At 41.7% G+C, this 15,564-nt stretch overlaps 1 protein-coding gene across 8 annotated transcripts in view; it reads right to left on the bottom strand.

Moving 5' to 3' along the window:
- Nucleotides 1-15,564, bottom strand: part of ADARB1 (adenosine deaminase RNA specific B1) — a 264,078-nt gene that overhangs the window by 82,355 nt on the left and 166,159 nt on the right. For 7 of the 8 annotated variants that reach the window (XM_024201218.2, XM_024201220.2, XM_024201217.2 and 4 more), the window contains 2 exons: nucleotides 7,902-7,976; nucleotides 317-1,248 (listed from right to left, as the gene is read on the bottom strand). In XM_024201218.2, the coding sequence (XP_024056986.1) occupies nucleotides 317-1,248; nucleotides 7,902-7,976 (1,007 nt within the window). Of the gene's footprint in view, nucleotides 1-316; nucleotides 1,249-7,901; nucleotides 7,977-8,651; nucleotides 8,686-15,564 lie in introns of those variants that run through there. The other variant, XM_024201223.2, reaches the window with a different exon arrangement.

Below are 15,564 nucleotides of genomic sequence, written 5' to 3'. Positions count from 1 at the left end.
ACAGTCCAGGCTTTGCAGCAGAACAAGAGACAAAACAATTGTTCCAAGATTCCCTTAACACCAACCACCACTAAACTAGCATTTGAATTGTATTACACAGCATGCAATTAAGATCAACAAAATCAACAATGTGGCATTTTTTCTTTCTAATTGAATAAAATGATTCCACACTGGTAGATCATTAGTGGAGAAATCACATAACGCAACAAAGAGCATTAATGCCAGAAATATCCTTTGAAATGTTTCAAAAATGAGCAGCTGATATATTCCTAGAAACTGTCTAAACATATTAAAGAAAAATGCATAGATTTCTCACCTGTGGTAAATGTAATTGGAGACCCTCACTGGGAATGGGCTGGCGAGATGGTGTCTGATCCAGCTGCATGTTAAATAAGGATGCAAGAGCTGACTGAGCAGCCCGAGCCTTTGCAAGCTTTTTGTTCCTTCCTGATCCTTCAAAAGTTTGACCATCCACTGCCACTGCCATCACAAAGTTCTTAGCATGGCTTTCTCCACTCTCTGAGAGAAACTCATACTTCAACCCTGGCCGCAGCTCATTCAGAATCATCACAGGGTTCTTTCCACTGGTGGATGGATATGGTGATGGTGTGGGAAGAGGGGACTGGATAAGACTACCAGCCACAGTGGATGAGGACAGACTGTAGTCTATACTGGAGCTATAGGATCCATCTCCATTGGACCCCAAATAAAAGGAATTGTCAGTCTGAACTGGTGTTTCAAATCCATTGAAAAGTGTGTCTGGGAAGTCTGCTTGGTCAGATGTAAAGTCTGTGTTTACAGAGAGTGTTCTCCCCATTGCTAGATGTGCTTCAGATGCATTTGGAAACTGAACAAAAGATCTCAAAGCCTTTTCAGCAGCATGAAGCTTTGCCTTCTTTTTTGTAGGGCCAGATCCCTCAAACACCTGTCCATTAACTTCAACTGCCATCACAAAAATAGGGGCATGAACTGGTCCTGTTTGGGATAGAAGCTTGTACTGTAAACCAGGCTTAATTTCATTCAGTTGCATCAGAGCATTCTTCGGCAAAACAGGCCCTGGTGTTTTCTTCCTCTTCTTAGGGCGGAACTTGGAGTGTCCATTGCTGCCCTCCTCCAATGGGCGTTTTCTGCTGCTGCTACCACCACCATTGGAGAGTTGAGACCCCTCCCCGGTATTTTGCACACTGCCATCCTTAGGTGGAACGTTGTCCATGTTGCGGTTTTCTTTAACATCAGTGCTGCTTGAACCTGTGGTGCCCAGAAAGAGTAACTTACAATGCCTTCGTTGCAGGATCTTGTAAATGCAAAATTTATAGATTCCTTTATCTATCTTTGTAACTGGAAGTGATGTGTGCTTACAGGTTTATGTCTTTGCAGGACAAACAGAAAACCATAATTTTAATAACCCAAGAAATATCAGGTGCAGGTCTGAGTTACAAATTATGCATTTGACATTTTTATTAATACTGGGATTAAAAGTTTGCACCATTTTTATTTTGCACTCAAATTACTTTTGAGACAAAAGATCTATTTTTAAATTACTTTTGTTCTGAAAAATTTTCAAACCCAGAACGATTATAATTTTAATCAACATTTTTGATACTTATATTTCAAAATCCTTCAATTAATAACTAATAAAATGAACATTTAAGAATAGTACAAGTGAGATATTTGTTTTCATATTAATTCAAACCACTTCACTTTTATTTAAGCTCATGTTGTGGCTCAAGTACGGCATCTTACATGATTTTTATTTATTTTAAAAAGAGAAGTTATATAAAATCTGAGTAATTTAATGAATTTAATAAAAATAACAAGCTCCATTTGTAGGTTCACTGGTTTAAGAGTGCATAAATATTGTATATACCTACATCTTTTCATTTGCTTGAAACAACCCTACTTATATATCACCTAAATAGATGTTCAACTGTGTCCATTTTAACAATATTGCTCATTTAAATTACTAACTTCTGGTAACTGGGCATTTATCTAGAACCATTTACATTTTTATCCGAGAAGACTCCAACAAGAAACTAGAGCTTTTCACCCAACCATGCTGACTTGTTAACAGCCTGAACCCACTCCCACTGAAGCCAGTCAGACTCTTTCTTTCTATTGACTTCAAAGGTAGTTAGATTAGACTGTAAACATGCACTGCAGAGTGGAATGAGCCAAACTCAGTGGCCATATTGATTCTTTTGATATCAATCCTCAAAACTTGGAAGTAAAGTCGGTAATAGACATACTTCATCTCTCCTCAGAATTCTGTTAAAAAAAAAATCATGCTTAAATTATGTTGTTCCAGAAGAATAATATATATGGTTTCTGTACTATCATCTAGCAAGAAATTTTATATTTCTGATAGTCATTTACACACAACTTTATAATTCTTTGCAAAGGAAACCCAATTGCTATTATTTTAGACAGAGTTCCAATTCCAAACATCCCCATTAAGACACAGCAATCCTTTATTAAGATAGTATTAGAAAGCAAGAAGATTTGTAATAAATGTTCAGGTTAAACCTGACAAATTAATCATGTTGTACACTGATAATTATTCATGGAACTGATTTGTTTATATAAAAACAAATTAAATTACGTTAACAAAATATTTCTGAAATTAAGAACTTGGGTGGTGATATCGTACTATGAGTTAGTTCTAAGAATTGTTCCTGCTACAGCTTTTAAATCCTAATTTTTATTATGTGAAGAAACCGCTACAAATAAAGAGTCTGAATTTATACTAGTCTATGTAAACTAAAATGCAATTTTAGTAGTTTGAGTTTCCAGCCTTTCCGTTTTAAAGATTTCAAATATCTAGCAATATAATACACCCACAATGATAACAGATTATACAAATTAATCCAGAATTTAAACAAAACAAAGTGGAAATTTTCTTGCACTTTGATGGATTTCAAACTTTTGTTTAATTTCCCCAAATACTGGTGCACACACACCACTTCACCCAGTTTACAAAGCTGATGGAATGGTTACTAAATTTTCATTTATAACATCCTCCAGCAAAAGCTCGATAGGTTACTCCTTTCGGTGCTCGAAAAGAATAAAAGATCAAAAGAAAGAGCCAAAGTAGAAACATACATGTTGTTAACAAACAGGTATTGGACAATAAAGATTGGTACAATATTGGCAAATAGAAGTAAAATAAATATTGTTGGGGAACACACATACTCCCAAATGACTAATAGTTTCATCATTAGAAACATGTTCTGGCAATTCATTTGATCAGAAAAGGATTTCTGAAGCTGAACCTCAAATGGTATTGTATACAGTATACATACTAGTGGATTATAATAGTCAACACAACATGTTAATTCATGAAGTTTTGTTTCTTTTATAATACTGTAGTACTGCTTTGAGGGAATTTAAGTAACATAATTTAATAAAACTACTAAATGAACAGTGGATTTTTTAGCTGGAGCTGTGATCCTTTGAAAATTGTAACTTCTCTAGAACCATATTTTTGGATCACTTGGTCTGTATCGTGGCATCAGGAGTTTGCTATCAAATGGTATAATTTGTAAACTAAAGGGAAATGATTAGCTATATAATACCATATCATGGCCTCCATCTATAAATTTCTTTTCATTAAGGGTTCTAAAACAGTAGCCTACAGTAGCAATAAAAAAAGACCAACTCCTGCAGGAAGTTGTGAAGGAGCATGTGGATCTAATCATCTTTAATATTACAGTAGAACCTTGGAGTTACAGACACCTCGGGCTCCAGGGAGAGGGCTCTGGGCTTCTACCCCGAGAGAGCCCCAGAGCTCAGGGCCTTAAACTTGGGGGGAGCACTGGGGCTTCAGCCCTGCGGCTCTGCTCCCAGCTTCTGCCCTGCGGGGGGTGCCAGGGTTTGGGGCTCCCCAAGGCTCTGCTCCTGGTTTCAGCTGGAGTGTGTGTGTGCCAGGGCTCGGGGCTTTAGCTACGGGGGAAATGCTGGGGCTGAAACCGGCACTCCCCTTGTAGCTAACGCCCTGAGACCCGACACACCCCGCGGGGCTGAGCCGGAGGGCTGAAACCCTGAGCCTTGGCGCCCCCTGCTGGGATGAAGCCCTGAGCCCTGGTGCTCCCGAGGATCAGAAGCCCTGAGGCTCCCCCCACCTGGAGCCTCGACCCCCACCCCAACCCTGCGGCTGCAGACCCAACCCCCCGCATGGCTGAAGCCCTGCATCCCAGGGCTAAAGCCCTGAAGCAGTACAGTACTTGCTGGTTTTAATTTGTCTCCCCTGCTGCCTGACAGGGTGTCCGGCTGACCGGTAAGTCTGTAACTCTGGTGTTCGTATCTTTGAGGTTCTACTGTAATTTAATCTGGAAACAAAACCTTTTATATTTAAGTATTAATGTTTATTTAAAGATTATGGATCAGATTTTGAAAAGAGCCCAGACCCCAATATGAAGTGGTAAGCATTTCAAAAGTGCTCAAAAGTGCTCAGCCTACAGCTGCTCCTATTGTCCTAAACGGGAGCTTTTGAACAGCTGGTCACTTCATAAACGTGCCTAAATGGCACCTGAGATCCTCTGAACATCTAGCTATAAATTCTCATTTGAATGTGAAACGAATACTAAAACATGATGAAAAGAAATCGGTTTATAACCTGACATTAGATCTTGTGCTGCTGGTGTCACAGTTTTCAACAAAATATCCATTAGAACCAGCAGCATGCTCAGAAATATCAATACCAACAACTGTATTGGCAAGTACAATTCTTAGCTGATAGACTGAAAGAAAGGCTTCACTATCTGAACTGTTAAAACACTGCACTGAGCAAAATGGATACAACTTCTTTAAAATCAGCTTTTGTGTTGACCAGGTGAAGAGATGTCTACTTGAACCTCTCCTTGGTGAGGATACACACTCTTCCAGTGGTCACTTAACCACTCGGGTCAAGATTTTCAAAAAGTTAGACTCTAAACATGTATTTAAGCATCTATCTGATTTTCAAAAGTGCTGCACACCTCACAGCTCCCATTATGGTCAATGAGAGCTGTTTTGTGCTCAGCACTTCTGCAAACTAGTCTAAATATGGATTTAGATGTCTGACTGCAGGATACAACTTTTGAAAATCTTGGCCCCAGATAACTTGAGAGTGAGCCATTTCTCAGACAAACTAATTTGTTTTATGTACACTAAAAAATATTCCAGGGTGGACAGGAGATTTCAGGCATTTTTGTAGTATCTGAGTTGGCAAAAAAGGATCAGCCATTGACATTTTCAGCAGAAGAAGAAACAAGTTTTGCCACTGAAACTTTCTTTCCCCAGAGCTTTACTAAGTATAAGGCACCAGAGCAAGGAAGGAAGGCGTGCTACAAAGAAAACATTTACCTCTTTGAAGAGAGGAGGCATCTGTTACAAGTGTGCTTGTTTATTTTTGAGAGTTTCCTGGTCAAAGACATAGTTAACAAATGCATGAAGGTGGTCCACGGGGGCAGTCCCCTCATCTGATGAAAAATAATATTCTCTGTGTTCTGCCTCCCTTGCCTAAATTTCACCCTCTTGGTTAAGGCAGCGCTAGCAAAAATGTTGTCATCCTCTTTACTGCTGTTCTCATTAACTTTCTTGGGGAACTCTTAGCAAGGGCAACTTCCCTTGCAGCAGGCGTGTGGAGCAGTGACGAGACCAACTACACATGTGTGAGCACTCTCTGGATGAGTTTTGTGGGAAGAAACTTGGAAAAATAGAAAGAGATCAGTACAGCAGTAAGGGGATCCATCAAACTGAATCGGTTCGAATTCAGGGTGTGCTGCAAGGCCCGTCTCTTCTCCCTCAGCCACAAACTGATGGGTAGATCTGGGCAATGGGATGGATTTTGTGGGGAGAAGGGATTTTGAGGGGAGGTCAAATAATTTTTGGTATTTTGATTCTGTTGCAGGGTTATCTGGTTTTATACTGAGGTAATTGATGGGTCTTTTTATTATTATGAACATTTTTAAAAGATTGCCAAGGACACTCAGAGCACTGGATGTGCTTAATGTGGAGCAGTAAAAAAATTCAAATCAATAAATAAATTATAACTGTTTCTTCTGATTCTGTTGTTATACCACCTTCTCCACACCTTCAATACATAAAAGAAAAAAAGGCACTATACCCACTTTCACCTGAAATCCCAACAAATGTTTTTTCAATTTTTTCCGTATTTTAGAGAAAAAATATAACCATTGCGTTAAAATTTTGCACAACCAATTTGATTTGAGTTTTAGTCTCTGCAGGTAAAATAGAGATTATAATTGGAGGCTATGATATTGCATATGCAGCAAACACAGGCTAACCCAAGCTAGTATTTTAATTAAAGAAACACAGCCCAGAAGAATGAATTTTAATAAAATGAAGTCATTTTACAGCAGCCCAGCTTCTTGATTTCCCAATAAAAATGCACTGTAACTTTCCATGTAAAACTGTATCTTTCCCATACAAGACCTTGCTGTACTGTTAGGATGTCAGTACCTTTGTCAAAGAAAGCGTATGATATATGTTAGCTTTACAATTCAGGGACAGAATAAACAAATGCTTGTGTTTAAACAGCACTGAACAATTTACAGTAAAGCATAAGAGATTTTCATGCACAGTACTTCAAGAGCAACACATATACACTACTTCATTATCATTCACAAAAAATAAGGATGGTTAAAAGACCAAATACCTTTAAAATGAGATAACTGCATAATGATGTGGTTGCAGTATTTCTTTCTGTAAGTAATTAGGGCTCAACCTTGCACGAGACTGAGTACTTTCACACCAACCCAACAATGCATTTAGACGTGCTTAACTTTAAGCCCTTGCGGAGTTCCATTGAAGCCAAGGGGCTACTCATATTTAAAGCTACACACTTGCTTAAATGCTTTGTTGGATCTGTGCCAGAGCAAGACTGAACCTTTAATGAGAACAATCTATTACTCTAAATAGCTGGGGACCAGAGCACTGTACAATTTTCTTCCTTTTCTTTCCTCCATTACTTGATTTCTCTCCTTATATGTTCCCTCTTTTTTGTTTCACAAACCTTTATATTTGATCTCCTTTATCCTCCCTCCCTCCATTCTCCTGTACCCCATGTCCTCACAATTCCTGTCCCTTTCCCAGGTTTCCCAAACTCTCTTTCTTGCCCCATTTACCTAGTTTCCTCTCCCCCAGGTACACCCCAAAAGTAATAAGGATCTCTGTTCCCTTCAAATCTCATTCCATCTATTGCCTATTGATTGACTGGCCAGCTACAGGAACGCTCCTGGCGCACAAAGGCTCTGATCTTTAGGGCAGATAATATCTCTGTTCAGCCTGTAATCTAGCTGGAAGATTGTAAGAGGCAGGAGTTCCTCTCTTACACTAACCCAGACCTCATATGAGTTTAGGATAGTCCTGTAATCTCTACTTCCAATTCTTCTGCGGGGTGGCATTTGGAGATATTAGGTAGAAAGTACAAAGAGCTAGGGGTGTTGGGACATCTAGAAATGTTTTTTGTAGGCGACAGTATGCTACACAGGATACATGCGTGCATGTTGTAGCAATACAATATACCACCCCATATTCCTTCAATGCAAGCCCTAGATGTATGAATTAATCATCATTACTTCACTGCAGGTTCAAAGTAGGAGAAAACAGGCTAAGAGGGAACATGCTGTTTTGAAATACAAATATCTTTGATGATTAGTGATCATGGTATGAAGATATAAATCACGTAAAGGGTAACTGGATTATGTGTTAATCAGATGTATTTGAAAGCTTTCCCCGTACGGAAATTCTTCTTTAATGAACACACATATAAAGTGAACTCTACACACACAGAAATTTCCTCTCACTGTATTCACGTCATTTCTGTATGCCACCCAGCAGCAAGGAAAATGGCTCTTGCAGAAAGGATTATATTGTTTATGATGTAAATATACACATCTTACTCATATTTTCTTCATCATCTATATCCATTGTGAAATACTTTTGCTGGTTTCTTGACTGGCGTAGACGGCTTCTATCTGAAAGATAGAGAGTGGGTGTATTAAGCTTATATCACGTAAAACGCAAGAGCCCACATGATGAAGGCATGGGAGTCAGGAGAAGGGGGTTGTTTCCATGGTTCTCTCACATATGTTCATGTGCAGTCATAGATAACTCTTTCTCCCTGTATGTCTTCCCCCACAGAAGAGTAATGCTATTTCTCTAGCGCAAAGATATAGAGATTCTAAGAACCCATTAATGTTTACAAGCATTTTTACATTTTCAGATGGCAGACTGTCTAGAAGTGCATACTGTTTTTAATCTGTTGTACTTTCCCTGGTTCATGTACTTACAAGATATAAACTATGCACTCTCACTGGAAAATGTGGTCATTTCCTTGTCTATTGCACTGACTATTTTAAACAATGTGAAGAGTTAAAAGGTCACATGTGACAGCACCTCAGGAACTGGTTCAGTGGAGAGATGCTCCCCTTCCAGCAAGCCAGAGGAAAAAGGACAAAGTCAAAATACTGGCAACTTGATGTTGCAGGTAACATCAAGAAAATCCAGGCAATTCATGTGCAGGATAGAGAAGGTACTACTACTTAAAGGGACAGTTCCTGGAAAGAGGGGGGTTGTGGTAAAGACTGGGTTTGGTTAGACATTTGTATAGATAAAGCCAGTGTCATAAATATAAAGGGAAGAGTAACAACCTTTATGTATGCAGTAACATCAAATCTTTCCTGGCCAGAGGTACAGAATCATTTTACCTGTAAGGTGTTAAGAAGCTCAAATCACCTGGTTGGCACCTGACCAAAAGGACCAATAAGAAAAGAAGATATTTTCAAATCGGGGGGAGGGGGAGTTTTGTTTGTGCTCCCTTTGATTGTTCTCACTCTGGACGAGAGAGGGAGCAGGCAGGAAAAAACATCTCCTAAAAACCTACCTGAAATGAGCATCTAAGATTACAAAAAATGTAAGTAAAAGCAAGGAAATGCGTTAGATTATCTTTTGTTTTAGCTTGTGAATTTTCACTATGCTAAGAGGGAGTTTTATTCCTGTTTTTTGTAACTTTGAAGTTAAGCCTAGAGGGGAATCCTCTGTATTTTAAATCTTTTTATTTACCCTGTAAAGTTACCTTCCATCCTGATTTTGCAGGTGTGATTCTCTTACTTTTTTTTTTTAAAATAAAATTCTTCTTTTAAGAACCTGATTGATTTTAGTGTCCTAAAGATAAAGGGTCTGGTCTGTACTTTTATTAAAGGCAATTGGATGGTATATTATTCTCAAGCCTCCCCAGGAAAGGGGGTGAAGGGGCTTGGGGGGATATTTTGGGGAAATAGGAACTCCAAGTGGTCCTTTTCCTGAATCTTTGTCTAACTCACTTGGTGGTGGCAGCAATACCGTCCAAGGACAAGGAAAGGATTTGTGCCTTGGGGAAGTTTTTAACCTAAGCTGGTAGAAATAAGCTTAGGGGGTCTTTCATGCGGATCCCCACATCTGTACCCCAGAGTTCAGAGTGGGGAGGGAACCCTGACAGCCAGCCTTTGCTCTGACATCCTTCTAGAAACTGTGCTGCTGAATAGCGATGGTGAAGACCATATCCGCAGGAGAGAGAAACAGATGCTGCTGTCTCTTCCCTACATGTGGACTGCCTGAATATCTTAGTGTTACTTGCAATACTTGAGGTTATGTTATAAGAATAATGGTCTGGATTTTCAGAAGTGCTGAGCACCCATTCACTTTAATGGGAGCAATGGATGCTCAGTGTCTTTGAAAATCAGGCCAGGCCAGGGAAGTCTATAGACATCACATTACAACAAGAGACAAGACCATTATAATACTACTACTTTGCACCTTTACAACGCGTGGTATCTTCTCTATGCTTTCCAGACATTTAATTATGCTAAAAAATCAGCATAAGACTCCCCTCCTCAGCACATTTCCCACTTACTCAGCCCCTGTCCCTGAGAGCTGGGCCCGGGCGGGGAGCGGAGGGGATGGGCTGCCGCCACCTCCCCAGCCGGGCTCTCTCACAGAGACCCTGAGAGGAATCAGCCGGCGTGAGAAGCGTCTCCGTACCACTCCCTAAGTTTCCTGCCCAGGCCCGGCTGCCGGGGGGAGGGGCTGAGCGAGCTGGAAGTGCCGGCAGCAGGGGGAGGCGCAGCAGCAGCAGGACACAGCACCCATCCCCTGCCAGCAGGCCGAGCATGTGGCCCATCTGCGACTGCTAGTAGCAAATATCTCAAATGGCTGAAGATCGGACACTAGATGGGAAGGGGTCTCAGTTACTACAGTGAATTCTTTCCCTGGTGACTAGCTCAGGGTCCAACTGATCACCATATTTGGGGTCGGGAAGGAATTTTCCCCCAGGTCAGACTGGCAGAGACCCTGTTTTTTGTTTTGCCTTCCTCTGCAGCTTGGGCACCGGTCACTTGCTGGTCTGAAATGGAGTAAATGGTGAATTCTCTGGAACTTGAAGTCTTTAAATCATGATCTGAGTGCTTCAGTAACTCAGCCAGAGGTTATGGGTCTATTACAGGAGTGGGTAGCTGAAGTTCTACAGTCTATGATGGGCAGGAGGTCAGAATAGATTATCACGACGGTGCCTCGTGACCTTAAAGTCTATGAGCAGGTCTACACTACCGCTTAAGTCATTGTAACTTATGTCACTCAGGGGTGTTAAAAGCACCCTCCCCATGGAGTGACACAAATTTTGCGCTGTCCACCACACTGGTGCTATGTCGGCTGGAGATGCTCTCCGCCCAACATAGCTTCCAGTTCTCGCAGAGGTAGAGTAATTATGCCAGCGCGTCTAATGCTACATCGGTGCAATTATGCTGATGTAGCGCTGTAGTGTAGACTTGTCCTATGAGTCTATAAGTAACCATAATTAAACAAAAAATTAGATAAAAATAGATTTCCATTTGGAATTCATATTTTGTGTTTATAGTTTCAGCATACATTTGGATTGCATATGATGACTGTAAAGAACCCCAAATAAAACCCCTACTTCTGTTAAAGACCATAACTAGCCTTGTCAGTGAATTTTTGTTTTAGGTGTACAACACATTTCTTGCAAACATTGATACAGGCACCTACCAAATGCATGTATTGATCAAATCAAAGAGTACACACATTTTCTTATAAAGGCAGGAAATGGAAATGCATGAATAATAAATATGGTTCCTTGTAGTTCATCTTGAAAAAAATTGTGTGAAGCTCTCCATACAATGTTCACAGCATTAAAATAAAAACAGTACATGCCATTAGGGAGAGGGAGAGGAGAAAGAGGGGGTTGGGGAAGAGAAGAAAGTGAGCTGGATTTGTGAAAGGGAGAAGAGACTGAGGAAGTTAGTCTTGGATAGAGAGGAGACACTAGGCATAGTGAGGAGAATGAGGTGGTTTGGAAGGAGAGGGATGAGAGACTGGAGGATTTGGGGGAGAAGGAGGAATATCACATTGATTAGTGCAGTATAACAACAAACAGAATAAAATAGCAGAAAAATCAAAATGAAGAGTAAGGTGGTTTGGGATAAGAGAGAGGAAAGACTGGTGAATGTGTGGAAAGAGAAGATAAAGGGAGTATGGGGCAGAAAAAGAGGTTGGGAGGTGAGGCATTTTGAAAGGAGAGATTGGCAGATTTGCAGAGAACAGGACAGTATGAGGGGTTTGATGGGAAAAGGAGAGAATGAGGTAAGTATGAGGAAAAGGAGAAGAGACTAGGGGAGTTTTAGGTGTTCCAGGAGACTGGGATGTGGAAGGAAGGAAGAAAAGTTTAGAGAGAGGTGGTGTTGGAGAGAGGAGGAGTCATTAGAGGAGTTAGGGGTAAATAAAGAAAATTGGGGGGAAGAGAATTTCACATAGAGCAAAGGCTGGAGGGGAAAGATAAGAGATTGCAGCATTTAGAGGGACAGTGGAAACTTGGCATGCTTTCTAAAGATTGCTGCAGCGGAGGAAAGGAGCCAGACCACAATGACACATAGGAAGAGAAATGAGAGGAGGCCACAGTAAGTGCTGAACGTCTTTTTTATTTTTAAAATGGAAATGAGGACAAAGTAACTTGCAGTATTGGAATCTTTTACAGGTGGCAGGAAAGGGGGGGCAGTGGTTTCACAGGGCCATGTCCTTTCCTCTCAGCGTTTGGGGCAAAATTCCTCTTCTGCGTGTGTATGTGATAGTGTCATCCTCCCTTACATGAAGGATGCCTTCTCCCTCACCCCAAAACTGCCATTACATGCCATAGTTGCTAAACAGAGAAGAGTGTATTTATATTAGATGCAGTATTACCACCATGTGTGTCAGGCAGCCCCAAAGCAGGTCTATTAAACATGGGAACAAACAGTGCTAACCCTTAAGCACCATCCAGCCATCTTTAAATGCCATCTTTAGTTAGATCCATTAAGTCAATTTAGGCCTACACCCTGGGTTGAAGTCTTAAGTGGAAAAAAAGTAACCAAAGGCCATCTTATCCTATCAGCATGTCGAGCTAGATTCAAAGGTACGGAGGTATTCCAATGCTGAGCACTGAAACACCCAGCCCCAGGAACCCTGCTGCCTATTGCAATTCTCTGCCCTAAGTTGAGTGCTCAGGCTCCCTATGCATTATATGGGGAAAGTTCGGCACCTAAGAAAGGGATTCTCAGAAGCCAGCAACTGAGCAGCTAGCCACCTAAACAAATCAGGTGTGAAATGCAGAGAAAAGGGCTGGGGCTTAGACTCAGATCCTCAGAGATATTTTGGTGCCTACTGATCTAGGCCTTTATGCACCTGACTTATGGGCTTACAGGAAGTGCCTAACTCTGCTCAGGATTCTCCGCCGTGAATCCTCTCCTGGAGTTAGGCACCTAAGTCAGGTCAGTCCTTTCTCACAAAACCAAAAAAACCCACCACACACCCCAAAGAAAGGGGGAGAGAGACAGTAAAACCCGATTGTATTGTAGCCAACAGCTCAGCAGTTAGGGCACTCCTGTGGGATGTGGGAGACCTAGGTTTGAATCCCCATTCTGCCTGGGTTAGAGCACGGACTTGAAGCCAGGTGTCCCAAGTGACTGCCCTGATGCTTGAGTATTTGGGGATGGGGCTCTCTCCTCTAGCCTGTTGAAGCTGTTCCACTTTGTATAAATAACTAAATATTCATTGAGCCAGAGGGAGACTCTAGCACAGTAGCTAGGGCATTTACCTGGGATGTAAGAGAGTCAGAGTCAAGTCCCTGCTCCAGTTAAAAAGTGATTACTAACCTGTTTTATCACAGTTGCCCTTTGAGATGTGCTGCACATGTCCATTCCACTTTAGAAGTCAGTGTGCCCAGTGAACCAGTCAGATTTTTCCCTTAGCAGAACCTGTCAGGGCAGCGTATGCTGCTGCATGATGGTATAAAGGGTGGAATTGCCCCCAGCCTCCCTCAGTACCAGAATGGCTCTGATATAGAGAGGAAGGAGGGTTGGTTATGAAGTGGACATTTGCAACACATCTCAAAGCACAGATTTTTTTTTTCTTCAAGTGATTGCACATGCCCATTCCACTTTAGGTGATTCACAGGCACTTCATACGGAGGTGGGTTTCGAAGTCTACCTGAACAAGGACTGAAGAATTACTTGTCCAAACTTGGCAACATCTCTGGAATGTGGAGATATAGTGTAATGAGTAGTAAAAGTGTGCACTATTACCAAGTTGCAGCTCTACAAAGCAGCTCTACGTCTGCTATAAGTACTTGAGCCAAAAACGCTGTAGAAATTGCAGATCTGGTAGAATGAGTTACTGTGGTGTGACAAAGAGAGAATCTTCTGTAATATTTTCATGAATGACAGTGACTTACTTGACTAAGAATTGCTACCCAGTGGACATAATAGGGTTAATGACATGATATGCTGGATCACCTGACTTTCTGGGGTGGAATGAATGGGTCCTTAAAGGACTGACTGAAACCAACCATATCAGTGGAGTATCTGGAAAGACAATGGGAGCCCCAAGGGCTGATCAAATAAATCCAGCAGTGGGAAACCTGTTCTTTCATCCTGTCCACACTGGAGACAAAGAGCTGGGATGACCACCTAAAAGATCTAGTCCTGTCCAAGTAAAAAGCCAACACCTTTCTAACATTCAAAGTATGGAGCCTCTCCTTGTCCTTATGAGAATGGGGCTTAGGAAAGAATGTCGGTAAGTACATGTCTTGACTGAGGTGGAATTCCAAAACTACTTTAGCCAGGAATTTTGGATGCAGGCATAAAAATACCTTGACCTGGAAAAAAAAAACTGTGACAGGGGGGTTAATCATCGACACTCAGAACTCCACCACCCTTCTTGTGGAGGTAAGAGCTAACAAAAAATGATATTTTCATAGAGAGATGCAGCAAAGATTAGGTACCCACTGGTTCAAGGGGCAGACCATCATCTTGTTAGCAACAGATTTAAGTCCCAGGCAAGAACGGGATCCATGACATGGCGGTATAACCTGTCCAGATCTTTTAAGAGTCTGATATTGGATTGGAAAATATTGAGTGACCTGTGATAGGAGGGTGGAAAGCTGGAGACAGCAATGAGGTGAACCCTGATGGAACTAATTGATAAGCTTCGTTGTTCCAGGTGGAACAAGTGGTCCAAAACTTGTTGGTCAGGGGTCAGGACTGGCAAAACACCATTCTGTGATCACACTCGTGATCTCTGCTGAACTATCTGCACAGGTGAACCACCAAGCTGTTCTGAAAACCAGGAAGATGAGAAACTGAGATGTATTGCACTGGTGATACAAAACTCCCAAAGATGTGTCACCTCTTGACAGAGCATCTGATTTGGTCCCTCCTGGTCTATTTGTAGTGTGTCCATGAGGACTTGCAGAGCCTATCCCTTGATGTGAGGGAGAAAAGCATGACAGGATAGATGAATATCTCACAACTCCCGCATGTTTATGTGGAGAGCAAAATCTTCATGAGACCACAGACCCAGAGTTTGTAGGTTTCCTAAATGAGCTCCCCAACCTACAGAAGAAGCGCCTGTAACCAGAGCCAATGTGGGCAAAGGAGGGGTGAAGGGACCTCCCATACACAAGCTGGCTGGATCCACCAGTCCAAGGAGACTAGGAATCCTGTAGATACCTGAATCAGTGTGTCCAAGAAGTGATAAGCCAGGGAGCACACTGACTTTAACCAGCTATGCAACCTTCTAAGAAGTCTGGCATGCCAAACCACATATGTACAGGAAACCATGTGCCCCAGTAGTCTGAGGCAGTTTCTTACTGTTGTGATTGGATAGGCTTTGAAATGTATGGAAATGTTTAACATTGTCTGGAATCTGGCTTGAGGTAGGAGCGTCCTGGCTACTGTAGAATCCAGGGGTGCCTCTATAAATTCTATTCTCTGACTCGGTAGAAGACTTGTCCTTGTTGATCAGCAGACCCAGAACGCTGAAGACAGATCAGATCCTGCCTAGACTGAGTTCTATTTGGAACCTGGATTGTCCTCATACCAGCCAGTCGTCCAGGTAAGCAAATACACCTCTACCCCGATATAACGCGACCCGATATAACACGAATTCGGATATAACATGGTAAAGCAGCGCTCCGGGGGGGCGGGGCTGCACGCTCCGGTGGATCAAAGCAAGTTCAATATAATGCAGTTTCACCTATAA

Source organism: Terrapene carolina, unplaced genomic scaffold (genome assembly GCF_002925995.2).
Source record: "Terrapene carolina triunguis isolate 2854851 unplaced genomic scaffold, T_m_triunguis-2.0 Scaffold391, whole genome shotgun sequence".
NCBI classification, from domain to species: domain Eukaryota; kingdom Metazoa; phylum Chordata; order Testudines; family Emydidae; genus Terrapene; species Terrapene triunguis.
Note: the sequence above shows the minus strand (reverse complement) of the source record. Positions and strands in the feature narration are given on the sequence as shown.